The sequence below is a fragment of the Meriones unguiculatus genome, chromosome 12, assembly GCF_030254825.1.
Source record: "Meriones unguiculatus strain TT.TT164.6M chromosome 12, Bangor_MerUng_6.1, whole genome shotgun sequence".
NCBI lineage: Eukaryota > Metazoa > Chordata > Mammalia > Rodentia > Muridae > Meriones > Meriones unguiculatus.
In genome coordinates, this window is record NC_083360.1 from 62761288 (window position 1) to 62788954 (window position 27667).

Here is a 27667-nt window from a genome sequence, read left to right on the forward strand (position 1 = left end):
CCCTCAGCCGCGCCCAGGCGGTGGCCAGCTTGCCGGGAAGTGTAGTTCCCGTAGCGCGTCTCGCGCCACCTCCCGCCGCCCCGGAGCCGCGCGCAACTACAAATCCCGTCACGCCCCGCGACACTCGCTCGCCAGCTTTTGCCGGAAGGGATCGTGGCTGACATGGCGGAGGCCCCGCAGGGCGGCGGTGCGGGTGTCCCGCAGCACCCAGTCCCTAGTGCGAGCCACAGCAGCTTTCCAGAGTACGAGCTCCCCGAGCTGCACACGCGCGTGTTCCACGTGGGCGCCTTTGGAGCGCTATGGCGCGACCGCCTGGGTGCCCGAGATTTGTCGCTGAGCGAACCGCAGGCGGAGGCGCAGCGGTCGGACGGAGGGGCGTCCAACAACGGCTTGGAGGATGCTGCGGTAGCCAGGGATTTGGGCTGCAGTCTGGAGGCGGCGGCAGAGCTGAGGGTCGTGTGCGGGTGAGTGCGCGGCCTCGGGGCTCAGCGTGGATCCGGCAGGGTGCAACCCGCTCCCTGCGTTCCCGGGGGACCCTTCCGGGCGAGAGCCAGTGATTTAACCTTCACACCCCACCCGCCTCCACAACCCGTTCCCGAAGGCTGGGAGATGTCTTAGGGTCCAGAAGCACTTTCTGAGGGTGGACCCAGTAACGGGACACTACAACTGCATAAAAGACTTTTCTATTCTCTAATCTTGAAGGCTGGGAGTAAGAGCGGTGTGTATCTGTCATTGACAGTTGGACAATGGAAGTACGTGAGGATGGAGACTTAATCAGAGCAATGTTGAAACCTCCATTAACCGTGGTCTCTAATAGTCCCCGTGAATATGTTATTACATAAGTTTTCCCAAAAGTACCTTACCTGCATTTTAAAATATAAAACTTAACTTGTAATGGACCTTCTCCTTTTGACAGTACTGGCTGGCCTCAAATGAACGTACATCCTTTTCAGTATAACCTATTGGCACAAAAACCATTGTCTCGAATTCTGGCTTTCTTTGAGCCGCCTGCTGGATTTCATAAGACTTCCTAATTAGTCAGTAATGTATTTAGGACAAGGTCTGACGCGCTGTTGAAAAACACATGGCTGATCATAAAATGTTGTTTTTCCTTTCTCCCCCTCCTGACCCCTCCTCTTTCTAAGCCTTGATAAATTGCGATGCCTCGAAGAAGGTGAAGACCCAGAAGTCATTCCAGAGAACACTGACCTAGTGACTTTATGGTATGATTTTGTTTTGTTATATGCTATTTGTTTGCTCTGCTGCTGGAGATGAAGCACAATCTACCAATAAACTACCCTGTTAGTCCTTCTGGTATTTATCTGAACATTTTTTTATTATTTTACTTTAGAAAGTATAGTATGGTTCTTCACAGTCCCACCACTGAAGTTCACCATTGAGTTTGGCGTTCTGGCTCATGGCATAATTCCAGCACTCAGGAAACTGAGTCAGGAAGATTGATACAAGCTAGAGGTTAGCCTCTGCTACATAGTCCAGTGATGATTGATTGGATTGACTGATATTTTTTTTCCTTTTTTTTTTTTTTTTTTAAAGCGTTTTGACTTCCTTGTTTTAGCTCTGTGAAGATAGGGTACAACTGTGTGTTTTCCCTCCTGCTGTTTCATTCAGTAAATCTCAGATACCATGATAATTCAGTTGTGTGTTTTCCCTCTGGCTGTTTCATTTAGTAAATCTCAGATACCATGATAATTTACCTGTCAGTATCATCAGTATGTAGCTCCAAAAGTACCAATCTGTAAAAGGGTCATATTCTTATTTCTTTTTTTTTTTTTTTCATTTTTTTTTTAAGATTTATTTATTTATTATTTATACAGTATTCTGCCTGTGTATGTGCCTACAGGCCAGAAGAGGGCAACAGTTCTCATTATAGATGGTTATGAGCCACCATGTGGTTGCTGGGAATTGAACTCAGGACCTTCATAGAGAAGAACAGCAAGTGCTCTTAACCTCTGAGCCATCTCTCCAGCCCCCATATTCTTATTTCTAAGTTATCAAAAATTAACACAAAATCCCTAATATCCAATACATATTCAAATTTGCATTTACTTTTGAATGTAGACTTGATCTGCTTAGATTTGGGATGCAGGCTAAATACTCAGTGTTTCTCAAAATACCTGGGGTAAAGAACCAGTTGTGGCTAGGAATGGTGACATACACCTTTAATCCCAGGGAGCCGGGCACAGGCATACCTCTGTAAACTTGAGGCCAGCCTGATCTACATACCGAGTTCTAGGCCCTCAAAAAGAAACAACCAATTGTTTTGTTTCTTAATTTTTAATCTTTGACGGAGTCGTTCTATTTGTAAAATACTGTAAAAATGAATCACTAATCCTGGGGTGGTGGCTTGTGCTTGTAGTCTCAGCCCTCAGGAAGGCTGAGGCAAGCAAGTCACCATGAATTCAAGGCCCGACTAAGGTCCAGGCCGGCTGGAACTGAGCATGAGACGCTGTCTAGGATATAATAATGATGATGATAATAGTAATAATCCCTTCTTAAATATAATAACAGTAGATTACTAACAATGAAGAAAAATTAATAACAAAATGCTAACATAGTAGAAGCCAAGTTCTTATTACAAAATTCAGATATAAAAATGCTGTCAACTTGTAGTAAAAGTTCCTACTTCCATTTTGCAGATTGCGTAACACTGATTACAGATCTGTTTTAGCCTGCTTAACAGTCAGGCTAAATAGAGCACCAATAACATTAGAAATTATACTTCTGGTTTGTGGCCCACAACCTCAGCTATATTTAGTCATTCCTGATTTGTTCTATTGTTCCCATCAACTTTTGTGTGTGTTCATGTTCATGTTTGCATGTATAGGTATGTATTTGTGTGTGTGTGCTGACAAAGGAGTCACTGTTCCTCAGCTGCAGTCGTGAAACTACTGTATTTCAAACTTCATAAATTAATCCTAATGATCTTGTAAAATGTTGGACTTTTTGCAGAAGCCTAAATCTAGTCCAGTGCTTGTCTTTCCCTAAAACCCCTTTCCTCTGTCAATAATTTAACATAAAAATAAAAACAGTCTAGCCAGGGTGTTAGCTCACGTTTGTAATCCCAGTATTTGAGAGACATAGGAATGAGGATTACCAGAACAGTAAGGCCAACATGGTTTACGTATGTGCATTCCAGGCTGTCTATTTAAGAAAAGAAATCTAAGATCCCTTAATTACAAGTTTTGCCACACTGTTTTCCTTTTCTAATGAAGAAACTTCTTGTCAGACTTAGGCCTTGAAGAAGGAGAGAATATAGCAGAAAGTGATTCTTGCTAGGTGCCAGCCTCCTTATCATAACAAGCTAAAGAACTTATCTTTAGTATTTAAGGGTTTGTTTTTTGTTTGTTTGTTTGTTTTGCTTTTTTTTCTTCTTCTTTGTTTTTTCTTTCAATTTTTTGAGACAGGGTTTCTCTGTATATCTCTGACTGTTCTGGAACTAGCTCTGTAGACCAGGCTGGCCTTGAACTCAGAGATCAACCTGCCTCTGCCTCCTGAGTGCTGGGATTGAAGACATGTACCACCGCCACCGGGCTAGATTTATTTTATGTGGTGTTTTGTCCATGTGAGGGTACCAGATTCCCTGGAACTGGAGGTACAGACAGTTGTGACCTGCCACATGGATGCTGGAAATTAAACCTAGGTCCCCTGGAAGAGCAGCCAGTGCTCATAACCATTGAGCTCCAGCTACTTAAAACAGGTTTTAATTCCTGCAGTCAGAGAGGGAATTGTTAATACTATACATGCTAATGGTAAAATCTGTTTCCCAAAACCTTCAGCTCCTTTATTACATTTACCTAATAGCAACTTCAACTTGAGTATTCTACCCATTTCCCTCACTGGTGTGGCTAAAAAACAAACCAGTTTAAACCTGGTATGGTGACTCATGCCTGTAATCCCAGCACTCAGGGAGGCAGAGCCAGGTGTATCTCTGAGAGTTAAAGACCATCCTGGTCTATAAAGCCAGTCCAGGGTAGCCAAGCCTACACAGAGAAGTACTGTCTCAAAAAACCAAAGAGAGAGAGAGAGAGAGAGCACTGTTTACTGCTCCAACATGTACCACTCAAAGGCTAAAGTAAAGAAACTGTAAAAATTCTGCAAGAAAAAACTGAACCACAAAACTGGAAGATCCATAACGCTCACCCTAACTAGGAGTGATGCTCTAAGTGTGGATTTTGAGCGACCAAGATGCATTAGTGGGTAAAGGCACTTGCCATCAAACCTAACAACCTTAGTTCAATTCCTGGAATCCATATTGTGAAAGTAAGAGAACCAACTCCTCATAAATTCTCTGACCCGTACATCCACCATAGCATGAGCACATTCTGAAGTGCATACACTGAACAGATAAATGTGAAAACTAAAATAAATCAAACCTTGGATTTTGTGAAAAAGTAAAACCTTAGACTTTGCTAGAATGACAGGAAAAAGCACCATTAAAATAGGAATCTTGTAAACCAATCCCAAATACCACAAAAAGAGAAGGAAATGAGATTCCAAAGAGCACTTACTGCAGGAAACTACTGTTACTGAGATCAACTTGGGAGACACATCTGAGTGCAATAAAACCAGAACTCAAACTCACAAAAAGTAAAAAGAAACTGATACAATGTTTATGTAGCAGAAGCACTATAAATAATGCTAAAAAATAGCCTGTGAGTTTACAGAAGATCAAGTATTTACTACAAAGAGCCACATATAAGATAAAAACACCCCATGGGAAAATGAGAAGACATGTAAACCAATAATTTAGATTTAAAAGAAAAAAAAAGATAACGTGGGTATGTGGACCACAAATGCAGCCCCATCTAGTGCTGGCTGCAAGGCTGGGGTAGAAGGGCCAGACAAGCCTGGACTGTGGAATTAAACCGTGTCTCAAAAGACCCCAGAATAAAGATGTGCTTGGTGGCAAAGACACTTGCTGAGCATGCATATGGCACTGGCTTTGATCCCCTGCCCCTGCGTCAAAATACAGCGCAAACGCTGGTTGTGGGCAAGAAGTTACCCACACACCGCAGAGTCAGGAATGCCGCCTTTTTGGTCCCTACTGCTCTGTCCCCGTTCCCTACTTTGTACCCACTGACGCCCTGCAGATAATCATTCTCTCTCTGTAGCTGGCTTATCCTGTTTGCTTTCCAAATCAGTGGATACTTGTATGTTTTTGTTTCCTATAGCAGTCGGAGTTCAATTAGGAGGAGAAGCAGCAGAGTCAGTTTAATAGAGAAACTTAATCTAAAGGACTGTTAACTTTATAGCTGAGCAGAGTAGGTCACACCTCTAATCTCAGCACTCAGGCGTGTGAGGCAGGAAGTTAGACTTTCCTGCATAGCCTGGGCTGTACAGAAAACAGCTTAAAAAACACAAATCAAGGAAGGCTCAGAACAGCAAAGCACTGACAGAGAAACAGTAAAGGGAATATGAACGTATGCTAGAGTAGACATAAGGACCATCCCACCCGAGGGCTGAAGGAATGCTGGAGGAGGACCTTTCTTCCCCAAGAGTAAACCCAGAGCCATTAAGGGGCTTGCCTGCCTTTGTTTCAGTAGCAGTGAGGTTGCTATGGTGCCCGAAAATCCGCATGCCAGGATAAGCTATTCAGGGAAGGGGTGGCAAGGAAAGCCATTGGGCGCTAGATGCAGTGGATTGCAGTGCACTGTGGGAACTGGGTCTTGGCACAGGGGAAGCTGTGTCACTTTAAGACTCTGCTGAGCTAGCATATCGGACCAGGAAGGCAAACCTTTCCTCATGTGCTACATAGAATACGAGGTCTCTCCACTGTCCTTTATTACAGTTAATGAGTGCCAGCTGGCAAAAGAAAAGTGTTTAAAACATGAAGGGTCATTTTACAGACCAGGTAAAAGCATGTATATTTGCAGATAAGAGCTGATGGATTGACCCAGTTGCCTTTCCTACAAGATTACCATACGCTGTGTGGCTCTGCTTTCTTATTAATATGTCTTGGAAAGCATTGATTCGTCCTTCACCACAATGGCATTATTTATCCCAGTGTTGAATACTCTCCTACATGCATGTATTTAAGATACAACAAATATGTTGCAAGCTGAATGGGGTGACTCACATCTGTAACCGTGTCTGTAACCGTGCACTTGAGGCTAAGACAGACCGCCAGTGATAGGCCTAGTGAGACCCCCCCCCCCCATCAAAATTGAATAAAACTAAGCAGGATAGAGGTGGTGCGCGCCTTTAATCCCAGCACTTGGAAGGCAGAGGCCGGGGCATCTCTGTGAGTTTGAGGCCAACCTGGTCTACAGAGTGAGTTCCAGGATAGCTAGGGCTGTTACATAGAGAAACCCTGTCTCAGAAAACTTAAAAAACAAAAAGGTGGATCGTTCTGAGGAAGAAGGCTAGAAATTGTCCTTTGGCTTACACACATAAACAAGCTTGCATGCACACGCACACACAGACACTCTTCATTGTCAACAAAGAAAATGTATGCCTGCATTTGAGTCCATAAACCCAAAGTAGGATACACAAACCAGCAAGAGAGCCCATGTGTTCTAGTGGAGGCACTTGGCAGATAGAACTTAATAAACTGACGCAAACATCATTAGTAACGTGACATATTAATGCCATATACTTGAGATGGGCTGCACCAAGAAGGATGTCATCGGTCCTTTAACAAGATGCTGTTGACTTCAGTCACAAGGAAACTGAAGTCACCTAACTTAAAGGGCAATCCGTAAACTGACTCGTTTGCACTCTTGTACAGTGTCAGGATCATGAAGGCTAAGGAGAGACTGAGAAACTAACAGGCCTAAAGAGGCTTAACGAGGCTTAAAGGGAATGCCAGTGCTGTTTAGGATCCTAGACAGGAATCTGGAACAGGGAAAAAGGAAAGCCTAAGTTAAAGGTTGTACGCGAATCATTGTGCTGATGTTGCCTACCTCCTGTTCATGATTTTCTGACCACAGAAGACACTAGGAGGGAAGCGTAGGGAGAGAGAGATGAGGATTATGGTCTTAGTGCTGTTTTTTGTAACTTAGGTCTAGAAGTACAGAATAAGCTAAAAGACTGGGGATGGTTAGTATAGCTCAGTAGATTGCTTGTCAAGCATATGTGAAATTTTGTGTTTGATTCCTTGCCCTGCTAAACCAACAACAAATGTTGTTTAACATGTTAAAGCCCAGAAATGGCTCAATGGTTAGAAGCACTTGCCGCTCTCACAGAAGACCTGGGTTCAGTTCCTGGTACCTACATAGAAGCTCACAAGTCTAACCCAAGTTCTGAGGGATCCAGAACTTCTTTCTGTAGGTACATGTGTGCACAGACATACATGGAGGCACTTACACATAAAATAAAAATTAAATTTTAAAGGACATTTTAAGTAAATATTCTGGAAGGCATGCTGACCATTTTATTTTCGTGTGTCTATGTCAGTGTCAGGAAGGGACTCTTGGATTATCGGGAAGAAACCATCACGATAGACCGTGCCTGTAGACAAGAAACATTTGCTTATGAAATGGTAAGTCTCGCCTCTGCTCTGAAACGGTAAAGTGAGTGTGTCACTGACTTGTTGGGGACAGAGCTACTTGGAGAGATTACCTACAGGACTGAAGGGACACAGTATGGCTGCGCACAGTTGTGCATGCCTGTAATCTCAGCAGTCTGAAGATGGACAGGAAGGGTCCCTGTAGGTTCCACTCCAGCCTTGTCTACATAGCAAGGCCCTGGGAGCATAGGATATAGGGGGAGAATATACTCAAAGTACATTATACATTAACTTTGCTGAAAATACCCAAATGAAACCCAGGATCATATACATTGAATATAAACCAATGAAAATTAAAAATAGGTGAAATATTAATAAAATAAAAAGCATTTTTTGCCTATTTGAAGGGTTCAGTAAAGTGACATTGGGACTGGCAAGATGGCATTATGGGAAAAAGTGCCTGCCACCAAGTGTTTGCGCACACACACATAAATAAGATGAAATAAAAATTTAGGGCTAGAGTGGTGGCTCAGCAGTTAAAAGCACCAACTGCTCTTCAGAGCATCCAGGTTTGATTTCAAGCATCCACATGTTGTCTACAAGTGGTTAATCATGCCAGTTCTAGGGGACAGTTGCCCCCTTCTGGCCTCTGCAGACACTGCATTTACATGATACAAAGACATACATACAGGCAAAACACCCATACACATAAAAATTAACTTAATATAATAAAAAAAAAAATCAAAGAAACTTTAAAGCCAGGTGTGGTAGTGCTCACCTTTAAATCCCAGCATTCAAGGGGCAAAGGTAATGCTGAGTGCAGTGGCACACACCTGTAATCCCAGCATTCAGGGAGGCGGAGGCAGGTGGATCTCTGCGAGTTCAAGGCCTGCCTGGTCTACAAAGCGAGTCCAGGATGGTCCAGGCTACACAGACATGCCCTGTCTCAAAAAACAACAACAAAAAGGACCCAAAGGTGGGCAGATCTCTAATTTTGAGGCCAGGCTTGATTTTTCTGTAGCAAGTTCTAGCCTGGCCAGGGCCACCCAGTAAGACCCTGTCTCAAAACAAACAAAACCCCAGTGACCATTAAGTACATTCACAATGATGTTTACTGATCATTGTTTCCAGAACTTTTATTATCCCTGGTAACGTCTGTTCTGTGTTATGTCTATATGAAATTGCTATTCTATATTTCTCATGTGAGATCTATAGAAAAGGATGCAATGTTTTTCTTTTTGTATGGCTTGTTTAACAAGGTTTAAAGGTTCATCTATGTTTTAGCGTGTGTTAGAACTTCATTTCTTCCTGTGACCAAATGAATTCTTTTGTTACAAGGACACACCACATTTTGCTAGTATGCTGCTAACTTTTAAGTTGTTTGTACCTTTTGGGTATGAATTATTGTTACTGTGAGTGCAAGTCAGTTTTGGGTTCTGTTTTCAGTTCTTTTGTGATATCCCTGGAGTAGAATTGCAGGAACTGTGATGACTGCCCAAGATTTTATGGACATCTGATGAATCCATATTAACTCTTTTGTCTTCCATAAAAAGTTGTGTTTTCTATCCCCAGTATTAATTTGTGAAGCTTCAGTTTCTCCACATCTTTGTCAGTTCACATATTCTGTTCATTTGTAGTAACCCTAGTAGACATTTATCTTATTTTGTATTTTTTATTTAATAATTGGCCATTTGTATATTTTCTCTGAAAAATGTCTATTCTAATTCTTTACCAGTTAGAGTACATTGTCTCGTTATTGGGTGTCCTGAATGCTAAGCACTTCACCGTATTTATGATTTGAAAATATTTTCTCTCATTCTGCCAATTGTTTTTTTCACTCTTTTGCTGTTAGTAGGTTTTAAAGTTTGCTGAGGTCAACAGTATCCATTTTTTGGTCGTTGTGGTTTACTGGCTTTTGTGATATTTAAGAAATACTACCTAAGCCAGTACTGTAAAGAGTATCCTCTTTATTTTCTCTGTAGAGTGTTAGAGTTTTAGTTTGTAGGTTAGGTCTTTGATTCATTTGATTTATTTTGAGTTTATTATTTAAGTTTTAAAAATTTTATGTTTGGGTGTTTGCCTGCATGAAGGTTGTACAGTGCCTGTGTTTTTGGTGCTCATGGAGGCCAGAAGAAGGTGCTAGATCTCCCGGAACTGGAGTGATATGAACCCTATGTGGATATTGGGAACCAAACCCTGGTCCTCTCCAAAAGCAGCAAATGCTCTTAACTGTGAAACCATCTTTCCAGCCCCCATTTGAGTTAATTTTAATATGTGTCGTAAATAAGGGTGAGCCTTCATTCTTTTGTACATAGCAGCCAGGTGGGGTGCAAGACATCCCTGTCCCCCAAAAGCATGCTTTCAAGATGATATAGACATTGTGTGTGTGCATGTACTGTGCTGTTTCTCTTTTAGACCTCAGGGTCTCACTGTGCAGCTCTGGCTAGCCTGGAACTTTGTGTGTAGAGCAGACTGGTCTTGAACTGAGAGACCTGCGTCTTAGTGCTGTCTCCTCAGTGCTGGGATAGGCCTGCACCATGCCGCTGGCACTCAAAATAACAAAAGTTTTAAGTGTTACATGGAAGCTATTCAAGACATCTATAGCACTGGCTGATACTAAGATAACACACTTTAGAGACAGCACCTTGAGAAAAGGGTGATGAGTTTTACGTGGCTATGTCAGTAATGTAAGCATCCCATCCCCCTCTACCTCCCTTCCTCCCCACCCCTCCCTGTTTCTCTTTCTAGGAAGCAGGAAACACTAAGTGGCCTCTCGGCACTGAGGGCCACATGATCCCTGTTGTGAACAGTCAGGAAAGGAACAGAGACAAATTTGGCCTAGGCTGAGTGCCTGCCTGCTGTAACCAAGGCCATGGGTTAGGCCCCCGTGCTAATGGAGGGGTTGTCTCACTAAAATTACCATCTTGATTTCGTCACATATGATGAAGTAATTAAAATATAAAGTTGCTCAAAGATACCTAAAGCCAAAGATTTTATCCCAGAATTGGCTTTCTTTTTAGCACCTTCCAAAATCCCCTTTCTGCTTAGCTGGTGTTTGCTTGCAGCTGTGAGGTTGTCAGCCCTGGGGGACAGCGCCTTCACCCACTGAGCTGTCCCTGATTTTAGTGATTCTGAGTTAGTAGTTTCTGATTTAGTACTTTGGTGTTTTAAGGTTCGGGCTGGAGCAGTGGTTCAGTGGTTAAAAGCCCTTCTTTACCCTTCCTGAGGGTCTTAGTTTTGTTCCCAGCACCACATTGGGAAGATCATAACCTCCACACACACACTCATGCACAATCACACGTGCACAAACACTCACACTCAGAAGTTTTTCTTTTGTTATTTTTTCTATTTTGTTTTCTCTACCTTATATTATCTTTCTTTTCCTGCCAACTTTGGAATTAGTATGTTCTCCTTTGTTTTTACATGTATAAATTGCCTTTTAAAGTGTATTTAGTATGTTCTGTTTTCACTGTCTCACAGTGTTTTCTAACTTTCCTTGTATATTTTTTCTATGACTCATTGTTTTACAAATGGTTTTTTGTTTTGTGTTGCCTTGTTTTGTTTTGGCTGTGTATGCCTGAGTGTGGCTGTCTGAAAGCGAGTGCAGTGCCCAAGGAGGCCAGAAAAGGACGTTGCTGTGAGCTGCCATTCATAGGTGCTGCAGCCCACACTCAGGTCCTCTGTGAGAGCAGTACACACCCTAACCTCTGAGCCACCTCTCCAGCCCCTGGACATCCCAGGCTGGCTTCAGACTCTAACGTCTTCCTGCCCCAGTCCTCGTTGTCACCACATTGATGGGATAGCAGACAGGGGCCACCATGCACGGCTGTGCTGTTGTGTTTCTAAGAGTCCCAAGCATTTAGAATTTTCTGTTTTCTTTGTTGCTGATTTCTGGTATTATTGAATTGTCAGAGATACGTTGTATGACTGTAGTTCCTTTACGTCTAGTTGGTGGTCTGTCCTATAGAAGGTTCGTGCGCACTTGAGAAGGCTTCTGTTGGCTGGAGAGCTCTGCTAGTTCGTGTGTTACTCTTTGTGTATAATGCTCAGACCTTCCACTACCTAATCAGTCTTGTCTGAGTTCATTATTGTAAGTAAAATATTCAAGTCCAGAATTGTTTGTTTGTTTTAAACTCTCAGCTTTTGTGGAATGTAATTTAGGATCATTTTGTTCACTGTATGTTTTTAATTGTATATCTCACTGCTGTATGGCATCTTTTATCAACATATAAATACCCTTCTTTGTCTTATAATCTTAGTTTAAAGCCTGTATGTCTGACAGTAAAGCAGCCTGCAACAATTTTCTTTCTTTGCAGTTTGCATGGAATATCTTCTAACCCTTTTACTTTCAGCCTGTCTTTATATCTAAAATGAGTCTCTGGTAGACAGCATATAGCTGAATAAAGTGTAATCCAGTCTGCCAGCCTGCTCTTTGACTAGGGGAGTGTCCTCCATTTACAGCTATACTAGTTACTGGTAAGAAAGGGCTTGTTTTTGTTATTCAGCTCTTTGGATGTCTTTGTTCCTCTGTTCTTCCATTACTTCCTTATTTTAGGTACTGATTTGTGCTGTGTATCAATTTGATTCCCACCTCCTTTCTTTTCAGCACATATAGAAAGTATCTTCTTAATGGTTATCTTAGCTGTCCTGGTAGTTGTTATGTAAACCAGGCTGGCCAGAGAGATCTCAGAGATTTGTGTGGCTTCAAGTAATTGCCTTTTCACTTCAGTCTGAAGAAGGTCTACTACTGCTCGCACGTCCTCAGCTTCTGTGTGCTGTAATTGTCTTCATCTTTCCTTCATTCCTAGTGGATAGTTTTGCTAGATACAAAATTCTGGACTAACTATTTTCTTTCGTGGTTTGGAGTATGTCATCAGACTTGTTTCTTTTCTTGTTTTCTAATGAGAAATCTGTTCAATCAGTTGAGGAAGCTGATTTCCTGTAGTTAACTGGTTTCTATTAGTTCATTGACCATATTTATGACAGCTGGCTTAGCATCTTATTTTATTTGCTTTTTTCAGTAGACTTTTATTTATATGTGAATCTAGAATTTGCTATTAGGAATAATTATTTGCCATATATATATTTTTTTTTTACATTTTTTCAGAGTGAGTGAGTGAGACTGTTGGGCAGGGTGTACACGTATACCCTGCACAGAGGACAGAAAAAAAAAAAAAAAACTGAAGAAGAGGAGAGAGTGGAGAGAAAGCAAGAGAGATTAGCCATTCCTCACTTGGACCAAGGCTGAGTACAGCCCTCGCTGATAGCTCTGTGCTACACTGCCTCTTAGCTGAGCTATAGTAGCTGAGTTTAAGGGCTTGTTTTCTTTTTGCTTTCTGCAGGAATCTCATGCACTCGGAAAAAAACCTGAAAATGCAGCAGATATGATTGAAGAAGGGGAGATTATCCTGTCTGTGAACATCTTATACCCTGTTATATTTAATAAGGTGAGTAGTGAAACCTGGTTTTCATGGCTAAGTAACTTTGAGGATTAGGGGTGGAACCGAGGACGCTGAGCATGATGGGCAGGCATTCTATCACTGAAATTCTACCAGTTCCTAAAAGCTAAAAGGAGCTTTTTTTTTTTTTTTTTTTTTTTTTTTACAATTTATTGATTACATATCCTGATAGAAGCCCTCTCCCTTAACTCCCTCTATACTCACTTTTCCTCCCTTTCCCCTTCCTTTTGTCCCTCCCCCCCTTTCCCCTTCCCCTAGTCCACTGAAAGGGGGAGTTCTCCTCTGCCATCCGCCCATAGCTTATCAAGTCTCATCAGGACTGACTGGATCTTCTTCCTTCATAGCCTGGCCAGACCGCATCGCCAGGGGCAAGTGATCAAAGAGCAGGCAATCAAGTTCACAACAGAGGCAGCACCTGCTCCTCTTACTCAGAGACCCACATGGAGACTGAGCTGCCAGTCCGGTACATCTGAGCAGAGGTTCTATGTACTCTCCATGCATGGTCCCAGAAACAGAAAGACAGGCTTGGTATACACTCACTTATAAGTGGATATTAGCCGTGTAATATAGAACAGCCGTATTAAAATCTACAGACCTAAAGAAGCTAAACACTAAGAGGACCCTAGAGGGGATGCTTATATCTCATTCAGAGTGGCAGACAGGATAGCCACCAGAAGGGGTGGAAAAGAGGAAATAGGATGGGAGCCTACAATAGAGGGTTTTCTGAAAGGCTCCACCCAACAGGGGATCAAAGCAAATGCTGAGACTCAGAGCCAAACTTTGGGCAGAGCGTAGGGAGTCTTATGGAAGAAGAGAGGGATGGGTAGAAGGACACGGAGGAGACAGGAACCCCACAAGGAGACCAACAAAGCTAAAATAATCTGAGCTTAGGGGGTCCTGCAGAGACTGATGCACCAATTAAAAGGAGCTTTTGAAAAAGCATTTAAGGATATGAAGTCTTCCCTCAGGTTTCAAAATACATGTTAGCATATACAGACTGACATCTTATTTTTTAGGACTGACAAGATGTTCCAACAAGTTTCAAAAGTTAAACTTATATCTCTTAACCAATGATTACACTTGTAACACTGGAATGTGTAGCTGATTTTGCAATAGAAGCAACTGAAAGTATACCTCCATAGTGATTCTAATTCTCTGAATTACTGAGGTTTTTCTCTTTGTTTATTTGGTTCATTTTTGCTGAATAGTTTGCTGGTAGAGAAATGGGATGAACTTTATCAATTCAGAATCCTTGGGAAGTTCTCTTTGATGCAAATGCATAAAATAAACAAGTTAAGGATACCTAGTGTTAGTTTCTTTTCTATTACTGTGAGAAAACACGAGGACCGAGGCAATTCACAGAAGGAAGGGTTGTTTGGAGCTTATGGTTCCAGAGAGTTAAGAGTCTGTGACAGCAAAGCAGAGGCAACAGGTAGCAGAGGCCACTGAAGCTGGAAACTGGAGCTGAGGTCACGTTTCAGACCACAGACAGGAAGCAGGGATAGCAGACTTGAAAGTCTTTAAGCTCTCAAAACCCAGGCTCAGGGCCTAGAGAGATGGCTCAGCAATTAAGAGCAAGTACAGCCCTTGCAGAGGACCAGTGTTTAGTTCCCAACACACACATCAGGCTGCTCAAAGCCACCTGTCACTCCAGCGCCAGAGACTCCCACACCCTCCTCCTCAGACAGCTGCACTCTTATGCACATGCTCACACACGGAAACACAGGCACACACAGTATCAGCAGGAAAAGTAAATTTAAAAACACATTGTGGGCCACGAGTAGTGGCGTGTGCCTATAGTCTCAGTACCCAGGAGGCAGAGGCAAGTGGATCTCTGTGAGTTCAAAGCCAGCCTGGTCCACAGAGTGAGTACCAAGGCAGCTACAGCTACACAGAGAAACCTTGTCTTGAAAAACCAAAGATAAGTAAGTAAATAAAATAAGAATTCTTGGTTGGTGGCACACTTTCACAAAGCCATACCCTTACCAGTGCCCACAACTGGGACCAAGCTTTCAAATGCCAGAACTATGGGGAACATTTACCATTCAAACTGCCACACCCAGTAATTTCTTAGAAGTCGCTAATAAAAGAACCCTTGATGTATATGTATCCTTACCTTTCTCTTAGAGTGCCCAGAATTGAAGGCCAGGCCTTGCACATGTTAAACATTAGATTTTGTGTTGTTTTTGATTCTTCACATAGATGTATAAATTCTGTGGTTTATGTATAATACTAAACATAGTTTTCACTTAAGTGTGCTTTTTAAACATCTTGGTTGTACTTACTAATTGCATTGCTTGAAATCTCAAATTGCCAGTTTTTAAAAGTAATTGTTTTTGGGTTTGTAAGTTGGGATAGAGCTACCTTCAGTGCTCTAACTTCCTGGAAATTCAGAAAACATTGCTGCTGGATGAGATTGTATCCTAAAGACTCCTAGTCCCTATGTCAATTTAGTAGTCCTTGATTATAAACAAAGTAGAAAAATTCTGTCATCAGATGTTTCTATTGTACCCTTGGGCTTTTTAATTTAGGGAGGTGATTGGGTGATGATGAGAGAAGTTTATACCATCAAAGTAGAATCTTACTACCCAAGAAGAGTGCACACCACAGAAGGCTGACAGGTTTGGGCCCAAAGGAATGAGGAATGCATAGACCCTGGCAAGGAGGGGTGTAAAGAGTTTAGGATTGATTGGGTGGAGCTCTGGATTGCAGAGTTGTAAACAGCACTCTCACTCCCCAGCACCTTGTGCACAGTAGCCACACACTTGTACCACTAAGCTAACTTTGCTAGATTGGTCTTTAATTGTTGGCTGTGAGAGACAAATGCAGAGTCTAAGAAAACAGAGCTTATGGATCTCATTTATTGTTTCAGATCAAATTCAGAACCTGTGCATACTAGCCAAGTGCTGTGCACTGACTCCAATCCAAGGGGATAGGTTAAATTGAGAAAATATGCCAGGCATGGTGGCACACCCCTTTCTTTAATCCCATTACTTTGGAGACAGAGGCAGGTAGATCTCTTGAGTTCGAGGCCAGCTTGGTTTACAGAGCAAGTTCCAGGACAGCCAAGGCTACACAGAGAAACCCTATCTTAAAACAAAACAAAAAAAGAAATAAAATTAGTAACTTCATTTAGATCAGGTCTTGGTAGGATTTGTGATTAACTAGTTTTTGTTTGTTTTCGAGACAGGGTTTCTTTGTGTAGTCTTGGCTGCCCTGGACTCACTCTGTGGACTAGGCCTCAAGTAAAGGTATGCACCACCACCTCTGCTGTTAACTGGTTTTTAAAATGGACACTTTTTTATTGTTTGTCTTTAGCACAAAGAACACAAACCGTACCAGACGATGTTAGTATTGGGCAGTCAGAAGCTCACAGAACTGCGAGATTCAATTTGCTGTGTCAGTGACCTCCAGATTGGTGGAGAATTCAGCAATACTCCAGACCAAGCTCCTGAGCACATCAGCAGAGTAAGATGACCTTTCCCTTCCTGTTAAGAAAGGAAGAAAGTAATAACACAGGAAATAGTGATTGCTCCAGCAGGGTCATGAATGTTGAAGGAGTGTTCTCGTTGTCCCTGTGGCTACCTTCTCTCGCCTTCAACTGTATCCCTAGAACCTTTCAGATACACTATTCTCTGTTCATCTCCTTACTTCTCACCATTTTCAGCTGTTCTATGACACTCTTCTTTCTGAGCTAATACTGACCATCTATCTGACTAGTTGCTTTCTTGTTCTTACAGTCTGACTTCACTGTAGCTTCCTTACTCATTTGGGTTTTTGTTTGTTTTTTGGTTTTAGGAATTAAACTAAGCACTCCCCACTGAGTTATAGCCCCAGCCTTATTGTTGCTTTGACCTTGTTCTTCATTCTTTCCTGTTTAAAATGCTGTAAGGTTTTGAAGCCACCTTAACTATATTCAGGAAAGTTTGGAGTTGGCTAAGAGCCTTGGTCATTTACGCCCCTTCTTTACTGCTTGTAGGACTGATATGTCTGATATTGGCCTCAATATCAGAGAAGGAGATGGTGCAGAGTTGATCTTTTTCGGTGTTTGCGGGTAGTGGCACTCATAGTGAGACAGAAATGTCTCAGTTCCTCTTGGAGAGGAGCCAAGTAGCAGGTAGGCTGCCCAAAACATTTTCAGGAGTGAGGGTTTACGTACGCAAATAGAAGGACCTGAAGCTGCTGAACCTCAGTTCAGAGAACGATTGCCCTGCTTCTGTTAGGTGGTACAGCCTTGGGAGAGGACTCTGGGAAATTCACTTGTCCACTAAGAGCAGGGCATCTCTGCACACCCGTAAAATGACATCTGAAACAAGTAGGATGAAGTCAGTCTTTTTCCATCAGCTGTGTACATTTTTAGTTCTTTGATTTTTGAGGCTTGTGAAAACTAACATTATCCACTAGGCTTCACTCAGTACATTTGTGTGTATCTTCTCCGTGTGCTCCATGCTCCTGTTTTGAGTATTTTGGTGTGGTAAGAATCATCTGACCACACATCTGGCAGTTTTCATAGGCATGTTTCCCAACTTAGTTCCAGGCTTTTCTTTTCGATTAGTGTATATTATAATGTCCTGCTGCTGTTTGTGTCAATTTGTACTGTAGAAAATATTGTGTTCTAGTCTTTTCAGTGACTGACACGGAGATGAGCATTACGGCTCATGAAGAGATTACACTAAACATTTGCGGTTATGTTGAAAATGGTTTTAATATACTTAGACTCAACTACAATGCCATGTCAATGCTTGAGGAGATTACTGTGATGATAAAGAGAAATAAATGGAATTTTGAGAAAATAGGTTTATTTTTTCTTCAAGGAAGAAAGCGTTGGTATTTTTGCAAGCTTTCTTGACCCTATCAAAAAACAAAGGTATAGCTAGCTAGAAGTAGAAGTAAATTAATTTAGTGTGACCTGGACATGGTAGTGCATGCCTTTAATCCTAGTACTCAGGAGGCAGGGGCAGGGAGATCTCTGTGAATTTAAGGCCAGCGTGGTCTGCATAACAGATTGAAGGACAGCAAACAAAAAAGATTAATGTGGAAAACATCCCTGTTTGTAGTGGCCTATCAGCCTTGGTCAGAGCAGTTTGAGTCAGATCTGACAATCATGCCTAGTCAACGGCCTAGTCTATTTATGGTATTTGTACTCAGATTCTAAAGTCTTCAGTTTTCTAAGTGGGGACTAAATAGTTTATTGTCTTATCTAAATTTTAAAGATTAAAATTTAATCTTTGCCTACATTATGTCTGTGTACCACATGTATGAAGTGCCTGAGGAAGCCAGAAGAGGGCATCAGATTCTGGAACTGGAGTTAGAGCCACTCGTGTGCTTCCATGTGGGTTCCTCTGGACAGCAGCAAGTACTTGTAACCACTAGGCCGTCTCTCTAGTTCCCTACTGCCTTAATGATTTCTACACATCTGCTGCTACATTCTTCCTGCTTTTGTCTACTAAAATAATAGTCTGATCATTGAGCACATGCCCATGTGCCCAGTATATGCAGGCCTTGGAAAGAACTGTCACCATTTTTATAAGAAAAAGATCTTACTCATTAGCAAGTAATGGTGGAGACTGAAGTCATGTCCTTATCTTTCCTTCAAAGCCCACATTGTTTCTTTGCCCTGTTGCTCGGAGTGCTGGCTGTGGGTGGCTTTATTTTGTGACGCACACTGAACAGTTTCATTAAAATTCACCAGCAGAGCTGGGAGCGGTGGGGCACGTCTGTAATCTCAGCACTTGGGGAGGCAGAGGCAGGTGGATCTCTTTGAGTCTGAGGCCAGCCTGGTTTACAAATTGAGTCCGGGATAGCCAAGGTTACACAGAGAAACCCTGTCTTGAAAAACCAAAAAAACAAAACAACAGTAATCACCAGCAGGCTTCTAGCACAAGGCTTTGTGGGATGCTTTTCTGTCCAGAAATCTGTTTTGTTTACTTTGTTTTTCAGCAATGTTTTAGAAAATTATATTTATGATGTTAAGAGCATTTAGAAGGGCAAATGCCTATAAATGAGATATTGACTGAACCTAACATATTTTTGTTGTTCTTACTGTTTTTTTTTTTTTTCCACTTGTTTTATGAGACAAGATCTCTCTACATAGCCTTGGCTGTCCTGGGACTCACTATGTAGATGAGGCCTTGTGGCCTTGAAGTCACAGAGATCTGCCTACCTCTGCCTTTTGAGTGTTGAGATTACAGGTGTGTGCCACCAGCACTCAGCTTGAGCCTAACATCTCTATGATTTATGAGAAAGACTTTTATTGACAATACTGTATTGTTTTAAAATACTTTATTTTACAGTATTTTTTCTCATTTGTAAGGTTTCAAGAATTTCAAACATAGAATCATACATAAACAATCTACCTCCTGAACATATAATCTCACTGGCCCTTGAACCTTATTTTAGATCTTAGCTTACAGTTTTGAGTGCTGCAGAAACATACATATTAAAGGACTGGTTTGTGTCCTAGCAGCCAGACAGGACATTAAATACATTAGATCTTAACTATATAGCAAGCCCTGAGGGTTCAGTGACTTATCTGTAGTGAGGATTGTGGTCATCCCCTTGAAGTCTAGTGATAATGATTCAGAACTTCAGGATTCAGAACACTTGTGCCTGCTGCTATGTTACATGGGACAATATTCCTTAAGAACAGAAATCCTGGTGGTATGTGTATGCCTTTAATCCCAGTACTCAGAAGAGTTAGGTTCCAGCCTGATTTACAGAGTTCTAGGATAGCAAGGGTTATATACAGAGAAACCCTGTCTCAAAATATAAACAAATCCATGTTGTAAGATTTACTGAAAATAGGAACGTTTTTGTAAGAATGCTAAGAATAAAAGAAATGCCAAAAAACGTAAGTAGAGATCTTTGCCATTTACTAAGGAAGCATTAAAGCCATTACTGTTAAGTTCCTACTGTCAGTTCAGGCTGCACAGAGTAAATCAATGAAGCTGACTAGATTTGATTTGAATTCCTTTCTTGAGTCTCTGAAAATAGCAACAGGGTAAAATTGAAAAGAGCCACCATCACCCGCTTCCTCTTGTGTGTATCCAAGTAAGCAAGGTTTTATTGAGGAGTAACAGTTTCTGGTAGCAGACAGGGGTCCCAACATAAGTTGCCTGGTATTCATATGATTTTATGATGTATAAATTTTGAATTTTTGAATTGTTACAAAGCACATTTCATTCAACACTATCTGTTTTCTTATAGGACCTATACAAATCAGCTTTTTTTTATTTTGAAGGAACATTTTACAATGACAGAAGATTCCCGGAATGCAGAGACTTGAGCAGGTATTAGTCCTAGAAGCTTCTCAATGTCGTGTGTTTTCTGTTGGCTTTTGTTTTGAGGAAGGGCTTCACTATGTATCCCTGGATAGCCTGAACCTCTGCTTCCCCAGGGCTGAAATTAAAAACATGCCCCACTATATAAATGTTTATTCCTAGTTCTTCTCCCCCCGAGAGGAGAGTTTCTGTGTAACTCTACCTGGCCTGGAACTCAAGAGATTGAGATCCACCGCCTCTGCCTCCTGAGTGCTGGGATTAAAGGCATGTGCTAACATGCTCAGTTTATTTCTAGCTCTTAGTGATATTTCCACAAATCTTACTACTGAATGTTTAAGGATTCCACCCCAAGAGATCATTTACAAAGTGTGTTTTGAATGGTGCATACCTCTAAAAAAAGATTAGCTAGCTCCTCTCACTAAGGTACTGTTTATTAATGTGATGTTAATCTTTCGGTATTTTTTCTTCTGTTTTAAAGACTCATTTTTATTATGTTTATATGGGTGGAAGATCACTATGTGCTTGTGAGTACAGGTAGTGGCAGAGCTATAAAAGGAATCTGGATTGCTTTGAGCTAGAATATCTCAGCCTGTGGAAGAACAACACACTCTTACCCACTAGCTACCTTCCTACCCTACTCTCAAGCATTTTTTCTGCATGTCTCAAATGTACTGTTATTTTGCCCTTTGTGGGTAAGTAGATGGACATATGTGTGATGTTGCTTAGGTATGTGAATATGAAATTTGTTTCAAATAGCGTTTTATTAGCACTGTATTTCAGTATCAGTGGCCAGATCCTCTCATGTACTGGTTACAGCCATTTTCCATCCCTTTCAATTGCAGTTCTCACACTTGTTCTCAGTTCTTAATAATAAAAACTGAGTGTCCCAAAGAGTGGTAGCTTCTGTGGCCCATAGCTATCAGTACTTACTGGAATTACATCCTTCCCCCTGGTTTTTCAAGACAGGGTTTCTCTGTGGAGCACTGGCTCTCCTGGAACCACCAGATAAGCCTGTCTCTAACAGAGATCTGCCTGCCTCTCCCTCCCAAGCGCTGGGATTAAAGGTACACACCACTACCACCACAGCACCATTTCTAGAATTTGAAACTAAGAAATACTAATATCCTAATCTCAGTAAGTTAATGTTTTTTGTAAAACTAAAAAGCCAAAAACCTGTTGACCTGTTATCAATAACAAAGTGTGGCATTGTTATACATTTTCTGTTCATGCTAAAGTGGCACACATCATACAGCCTCCCAAAAAAACTGCTCCATACTGAAAGGATAAGAGATAAAAGGGCAGACAGATTTTAGCAGAGTGAACAAGACTTTTAAGAGCAGGGCGTGGTGGTTCCCACCTTTAATCCCAATCACTTTGGAAGCAGAGATAGATGAATCTCTGTGAGTTCAAAGCCATCCTGTTCTACAGATCCAAGTTCCAGGGCAGCCAGGGCTATGCAGTGAGACTCTTGTTTTTAAACACAGACACACAAAAACCTAAGAATGAAAAAGAACTATTATTCAGACAGATGAGAAGTTTGGTTAATCCCCCACACCGCCATATGTGTACACTTCTCCCTTCTTGGAACGTTTTTTACCTTGTGGGAATCTGGGTGTGTGTGTGTGTGTGTGTGTGTGTGTGTATGTGCGCGCGCGCGCCATGGCATGTGAGCAGAGTAACCGGTGAGAGTTAAGTGTTCTTCCAATGTGAACCCAGGTCGTCAGGTTTGGTGACCAGTGCTGTTACCTACTGGTCCAAATTCCCTGTTCCTAAACAAGAATTTATTAACCACTATGATCTTCCCTTCAACTGGAAGGTTAGACTGTATATTGCAGGTATAAATTCTTTTCTTTCCTGTTCAAGCTTTAATAATTCTTTATCCTTGCCGTTCCCCAAAACAGAACTATTATAGAGTGGTCAGAGTCCCATGATCGAGGATATGGAAAATTTCACACTGCTAGAATGGAAGATTTCACTTTCAATGACTTGAATATCAAACTTGGCTTTCCTTACCTATACTGTCACCAGGGAGACTGTGAACATGTTGTCGTCGTCACAGACATAAGGTATGTGATGTCACTCAGAACATTTTACCTTTAAAATGTCTGTTTTTGCTGGGTGTGTAGTGTACACCTTTAACCCCAGCACTCAGGAGGCAGTGGCTTGTGGATCTCTGTGAGTTCAAGGCCAGCCAAGGCTATTACACAGAGGAACCCTGTCTTGAAAAGCAAAAAGCCTTTTTAAAAATATTACTTGGTGGAGGGAAAGATACACCCCACAGGAGGAGTGTGTACAGCAGGAGTGTAGAGGTCAAAGGACAACTTCAGGAATCCATCCTTACACGGTGTGGGTTCTGGAGATAACTAAAGTCATCGGCTTAGCAGCAAACACTCTTACATGCTGAGACATCTCAACTACTTTTCTGCCTCCTAACAGTACAAATGCCTGCTTTCCATGCAGTAGAAGTGGACAAATTTTTTGGAAAATCTAGACATAGTAGTGCAGGCCTATAATCGTGGCACTTGGGAAGCAGAAGCAAACCAATTTCTTTTTTTTTTTTTTATTTTTTATTTTTTATTTTTGCAAACGAATTTCTGTGAGTTCTAGGCCAGACTTATCTATGAATCGAGTTCCAGGTCACTTAGAACTACAAAATAAGAGACTCTTTGTCAGATAGGTATGTATGTGTACATACACAAACACACACACACGTACTTTATATGTATATGAAAGTATTTACTAAAGAATTAAATTTTCATAATTTTAAAGTATCTCAATTTATTCAAAGTCATAGTAATTTTATAGTGGGGAAGTTGAGTAAATAAAATTCAAAAAAATGAATGGTTTAAATTGAGAGGCTGAGCATCAGATGGCTTGGTGGGTTAAGAGTGCATGAGGACTCCAGTTCAAACTAGGTATGGGCTTGCACATTTGTAACCTAGTGCTGTGAGAGCGACAGGAGGGTCATTGGGGAGCCCTGACTGCCGGCCCAGCTCCAAGTCCAAGGAGGACACTCTATGCCCTCTTCTGGCACCTGCGTATACACACATGCACTTTGTACCTCAAACAAACAAAAAACAGAAAACCTATTTACAGTAGGTTTGCTCTTTCCTAACCTTTAAAAAAATTAAAACTCTAGTTTTTATTTGCATACCTACACACACATTGTTTTGAGACAGGCTTGTTTCATGCAGTCCAGGCTGGCCCCAAACTTGCTGTGTAGCTAAGCTTAAAGTCGTGGCCCTTGAGGTTCAAATGTTTTAAGACCTGGGTTTGACTGCCAGCAGTTACATGGTGGCACACAACCATCTGTTTCTCTGTGCCTTTTGGGAATTCAACATCCTGTTCTAGCCTCTGAAGCATCAAGCAGATACCAATACAAATTAAAAACAACAACAAAAAAAATTGGTCTTCCTGTCTCTTCCTCCCTTCCTTTTGTAAAGTCAACCATGTTCCTAATGTTGTTGAACTGGTATACTAATGTTTGCATGTTAATATCTTCATCTATTTTCCTAATGAAAGGCTTGTGCATCATGATGACTGCTTGGATAGAACACTTTATCCCCTTCTTACCAAGAAGCATTGGCTATGGACCAGAAAATGTTTTGTCTGTAAGATGTATACAGCTAGGTGAGTAACAGTTTTCCTTCTTTAAGAAGTACTAGACTCCACAGCAATTTAGTACTCCAGATGTCTGCTTCCAGTTTTGGGTTTAGTTTAGTTTCTAGAGTCACTGTTCCACTCGGTGCAGTTTGGCTAAAATTAGCATTTTGATTTGTACAGTCACCCCAGAGCCTGCTAATTATCATGCATACAACACTAGACTATAATCCACCCATAACATTTTAATAAACATATACATGAAGTTCATAACAGACTTCAGGGTTGTAAGGAGCCATACTTTGATAAAAAATCAGTTTCACCTCAATTTTTCAATATAGAAATATCAGTGCATAAAGCCAAAATAAGTTTTTATGTTTTGATCAATCATTTTGATATGGACCTGTAATTAATTACTCAAGAGGAGGAGGCAGGAATATTGAGTTTAATGCTGGCTTGAGCATTCTAGCAAGGCCTTACATCCAGCATGAAAAATGAAAAGGTGGGCAAATAACACAATTGTAGGTCACTTGCATGTGCAGGGCTCTTCATTCAACCTTGAGTGCTATCAGGATGTTTACACTGTGGGGATCGTTTTTTAAAAAGACAAGTCTCATGCAGCCTTAACTATCCTCAACTTAGCGGTGTAAATGGACTTGACCTTGATTTTCTAATATTTTTGCTTTTAGTGTCTTGAGTGTTGGGAATATAGATATGAAACTCTGTCCCCAGCAATGAGGACAGAGCCTATTAGGCTCTACTATTAATCAGAGCTTAAAAGTATAGAAAGTGCTTTTATGGAAATAGCATCTTCACTATGAAATTCAAGAACCTATATATATTGTGATGGCATACAAGATAACTGTTAGCTCCAATTATTTGGAACATGGTAGGGTAACTAGAAGAGCTTGTATGTGGTTACTGCATATAGAATTATCACATTCTATATTATTAAATATGTGTATCTGTTTTAAAATAAGTATCTGGACATATTGGTTATAATCCCAGCACTCAAGACACTAAGGCAGAAATATCAGAAATTCAAGGACAAGTCCATTTACACTGCTGGTTTGAGGATAGCTGAGGCAAGGGGATCATGATTTTAAGGACAGTCTGGATTACATAACTAAATTAAAGAAGGCTATTGGAGTCTGGAGCAATGTAGATATACCAGTTTTCCAGGGTGGCCTATCAGAAAACGAGTGAGTAATTAATGGACAGGTATTCTGTCAAATATATGTGGTACTTTCTAACAGATCATTTCCTTACCTTAAGAGGACACCTGACTTAAAACATCCCACATTTCCTGTTGGATGTTCCTACTATGCCCCAACAAAGTCTGTTGAGGCATGTTTGCCTGCTCTTTCCGTATTGTTATACAACAGCAGGTCGACCTTACTAACGCTGCAAACCTTTAATACAGTTCCTCATATCGTGGTGACTCCAACTTAAGTGTGATATTGCTGTTTTGAATTGTAATGTAGATATGAGTTTTCAATGGTCTCAGGCAGTCCCTGTGAAAGGGTTGTCCAACACCCCCACCTCCACATAGGAGTTAGTGGACACAGGTTGAGAACCTGCTATAGGACAGGTATCATAGAATGTTTGAAGCATGAAAACAACCTAGTTGTAATAACGCACTTTTTTTTTTTAACCTACAGATGGGTGACAAACAATGACACCTTTGCACCAGAGGATCCATGTTTCTTTTGTGATGTTTGCTTCCGAATGCTCCACTATGATTCCGAAGGCAACAAACTAGGGGAATTCCTTGCTTATCCTTATGTTGACCCAGGAACCTTTAATTAGTAACACACAAAAATATATTTTTTCCTACTAAAGTTTAGTTCTATATTACATTATTTTATATTTATTACGAGGGTTTGTTGTTGTTGTTGTTGTGGCTTTTTACTTAAACTTACGTTACGGAGATGTAGAAATGCCTTTTTGCATTTTAATATATAAACCGTGTTGGAAACACAACTTCTGATTCTTTTCTCCGAGTCCTCTGCATTCATACCCTGACTGGGTTTTGCTAGTGATAGAACACAGTTAAACAGATCATGTGTGTTAAGTCTTTTTAAACAACTCTTTGAAGAACGTGAGAGCTACACCTTCTGTGAAGCTTCCAAGGTAAAGAGACCCTTCAAATATCTGCAGTAAGGAGAAAGTAAAACATTACTTGACGAGCAACACAAAATTAAGAGTAGTTCTAATTTAATTTTGGGCAGATGAGATGACAATGAATCTAAAAAGATTTGACGTTACGTTCATAGTGTTAAAGCCTCACTTCTTGATTGAATCACAAATGCACGGAGTTTAAAATGTCATTTAAAGTCATGGCTAAAGAATAGCAGATTTTACATTAATCCTTGTATTTTTGATCATGTAAAAATTAGTTAAAGGAGGGCTTTTTCACCCCCTTGCTCAGCTCCTCTATTCTTCTGTCTACTTGCCATAGCAGTTAACATTTCTCATTCTGCATGGTAGGAAAAAGAAAAGTTCTAAACAAATTTACTAAACTATTTTGTGAAAAATTTTGGGGTAGAAAATTAACATATATTAATAGCAATATAAAATACTTTTAATTATTACTTTTTCTCTCCTAGGTTTAATTTAAATTCATCCAAATCCTACATTTCTCTGGAAGACTAAGAACAGACAATTACAAAAAAAATAAATACATAAATCCGTGAAACCTACACATTTAAAAGATGGTGCAGCGCGTTTACGGACAGTCACTTGAGGCGCCCGGCAGGAGGTGACAGTGGCCGCTTGCGGTATGTCCAGTAGCGTTCTCTTTTAATGTTAGAGGCAACATGGGTGCCATTTACTTGCTAACGCGGAAGCTTCTTACTTCCCTGTACTGAATGGTGTGGAGAATTCTGCTGCATTCAGGAGTGATTTTACTCGGTCCCTAGAGTAACTTGGCAGTTCAAGTGGGCCTTGCCAAATGTTCATACAACTGACAGTGTAAACTGCAGGAAGTTCCCCTTACTACATTTATAATGCCGGCTACCCCATTGTAATGACAATGTTGACAGGTAACAGACAGACATTACACTGTGGAATCCTTATTTATTCAGAATGCTATTCTACTTCTTTTTCACCAAGAGTTAACATACCACCTATTTCTTTAATGGTGAAAATGAGGAAAGGATAACCAGGTTACTATTTTACACCAAAAGAATTTCAACTTTATATTTACAAACTATAAAGCCCCTGACTTCAATTTTTCTGTATGTCAATCTCAATGTCTTAAGTATAACAACAATTAAATTTCATGTTGTCACTTTAAGGATGGAGGTAAACTTTATCATTGAACACCCCTGTGAATACACTTGCACAGGTTCATTATACGGAAAATAGCTGTTTCCTCAAAGCACCTTGCTTATGCTTCAAAAGTCTTTTAAGGATAATTATACCTTATAATTTTACACCCGGGGCAGTCATCTCTAGTATCTGTTGGAGAATTACACAACACAAATTTAAGCACATTTTTAGTGACCATTATTTCTAAGGGTCTCAAGCTACAATTTTGCTATTTGCATTAAATGGTCTATTCTCTAACCAATGGAATGAAACTTCCTCTACATACAAGATTAGAGGGCAGACTTCATCTTCCTCTACCATCTTTAACCAGGTAAGTGGATACAAATAGGAACATTTTTAGTATACCACATCACTGTCTTGGTAAAATTTATCACACTATTGAATTCCCAGCTAGAATAGCAGATGGGGTCTGATGAGCTCTGGTCAAATTGTTTATACGTACAGACTTGCAAGAAGATTTTCTCATTAAGGTGGGAAATCTAAAATTGGCCCAAGCAGTTGAGAAAACTATCAAAATAAGTATCCAT

General features: G+C 40.9%; 1 protein-coding gene across 2 annotated transcripts; it reads left to right on the forward strand.

Annotated features, from left to right (window-relative positions):
- The first annotated feature begins 133 nt into the window (after positions 1-133).
- Snapc3 (small nuclear RNA activating complex polypeptide 3) lies at positions 134-27105 on the forward strand. Of its 2 annotated transcripts, XR_009585146.1 has the most exons (10): positions 138-464; positions 1146-1223; positions 7417-7501; positions 12811-12915; positions 16246-16395; positions 20134-20216; positions 22109-22273; positions 23730-23837; positions 25469-25940; positions 26417-27105. XR_009585146.1 is itself a non-coding variant. In XM_060365795.1 (9 exons), exons 1-9 carry the CDS (start codon positions 163-165, stop codon positions 25614-25616), a joined length of 1224 nt encoding a protein of 407 aa, XP_060221778.1. In that variant the 5' UTR covers positions 134-162; the 3' UTR covers positions 25617-25790. The 2 variants fall into 2 exon arrangements, 1 of the variants encoding a protein (XP_060221778.1); XM_060365795.1 differs by lacking the exon at positions 26417-27105 and having other exon boundaries at positions 134-464; positions 25469-25790.
- The last annotated feature ends 562 nt before the right edge of the window (positions 27106-27667 follow it).

What these genes read in the sequence shown, in the direction of transcription:
- Snapc3 (XM_060365795.1), top strand. Translation starts at nt 163, where the DNA reads ATGGCGGAGGCCCCGCAGGGCGGCGGTGCGGGTGTCCCGCAGCACCCA. An exon ending in ACCCTGTTATATTTAATAAG is followed by an intron (nt 12,916 to 16,245) that starts GTGAGTAGTGAA and finishes GTTTGTCTTTAG; the next exon opens with CACAAAGAACACAAACCGTA. An exon ending in GTCGTCGTCACAGACATAAG is followed by an intron (nt 22,274 to 23,729) that starts GTATGTGATGTC and finishes TCCTAATGAAAG; the next exon opens with GCTTGTGCATCATGATGACT.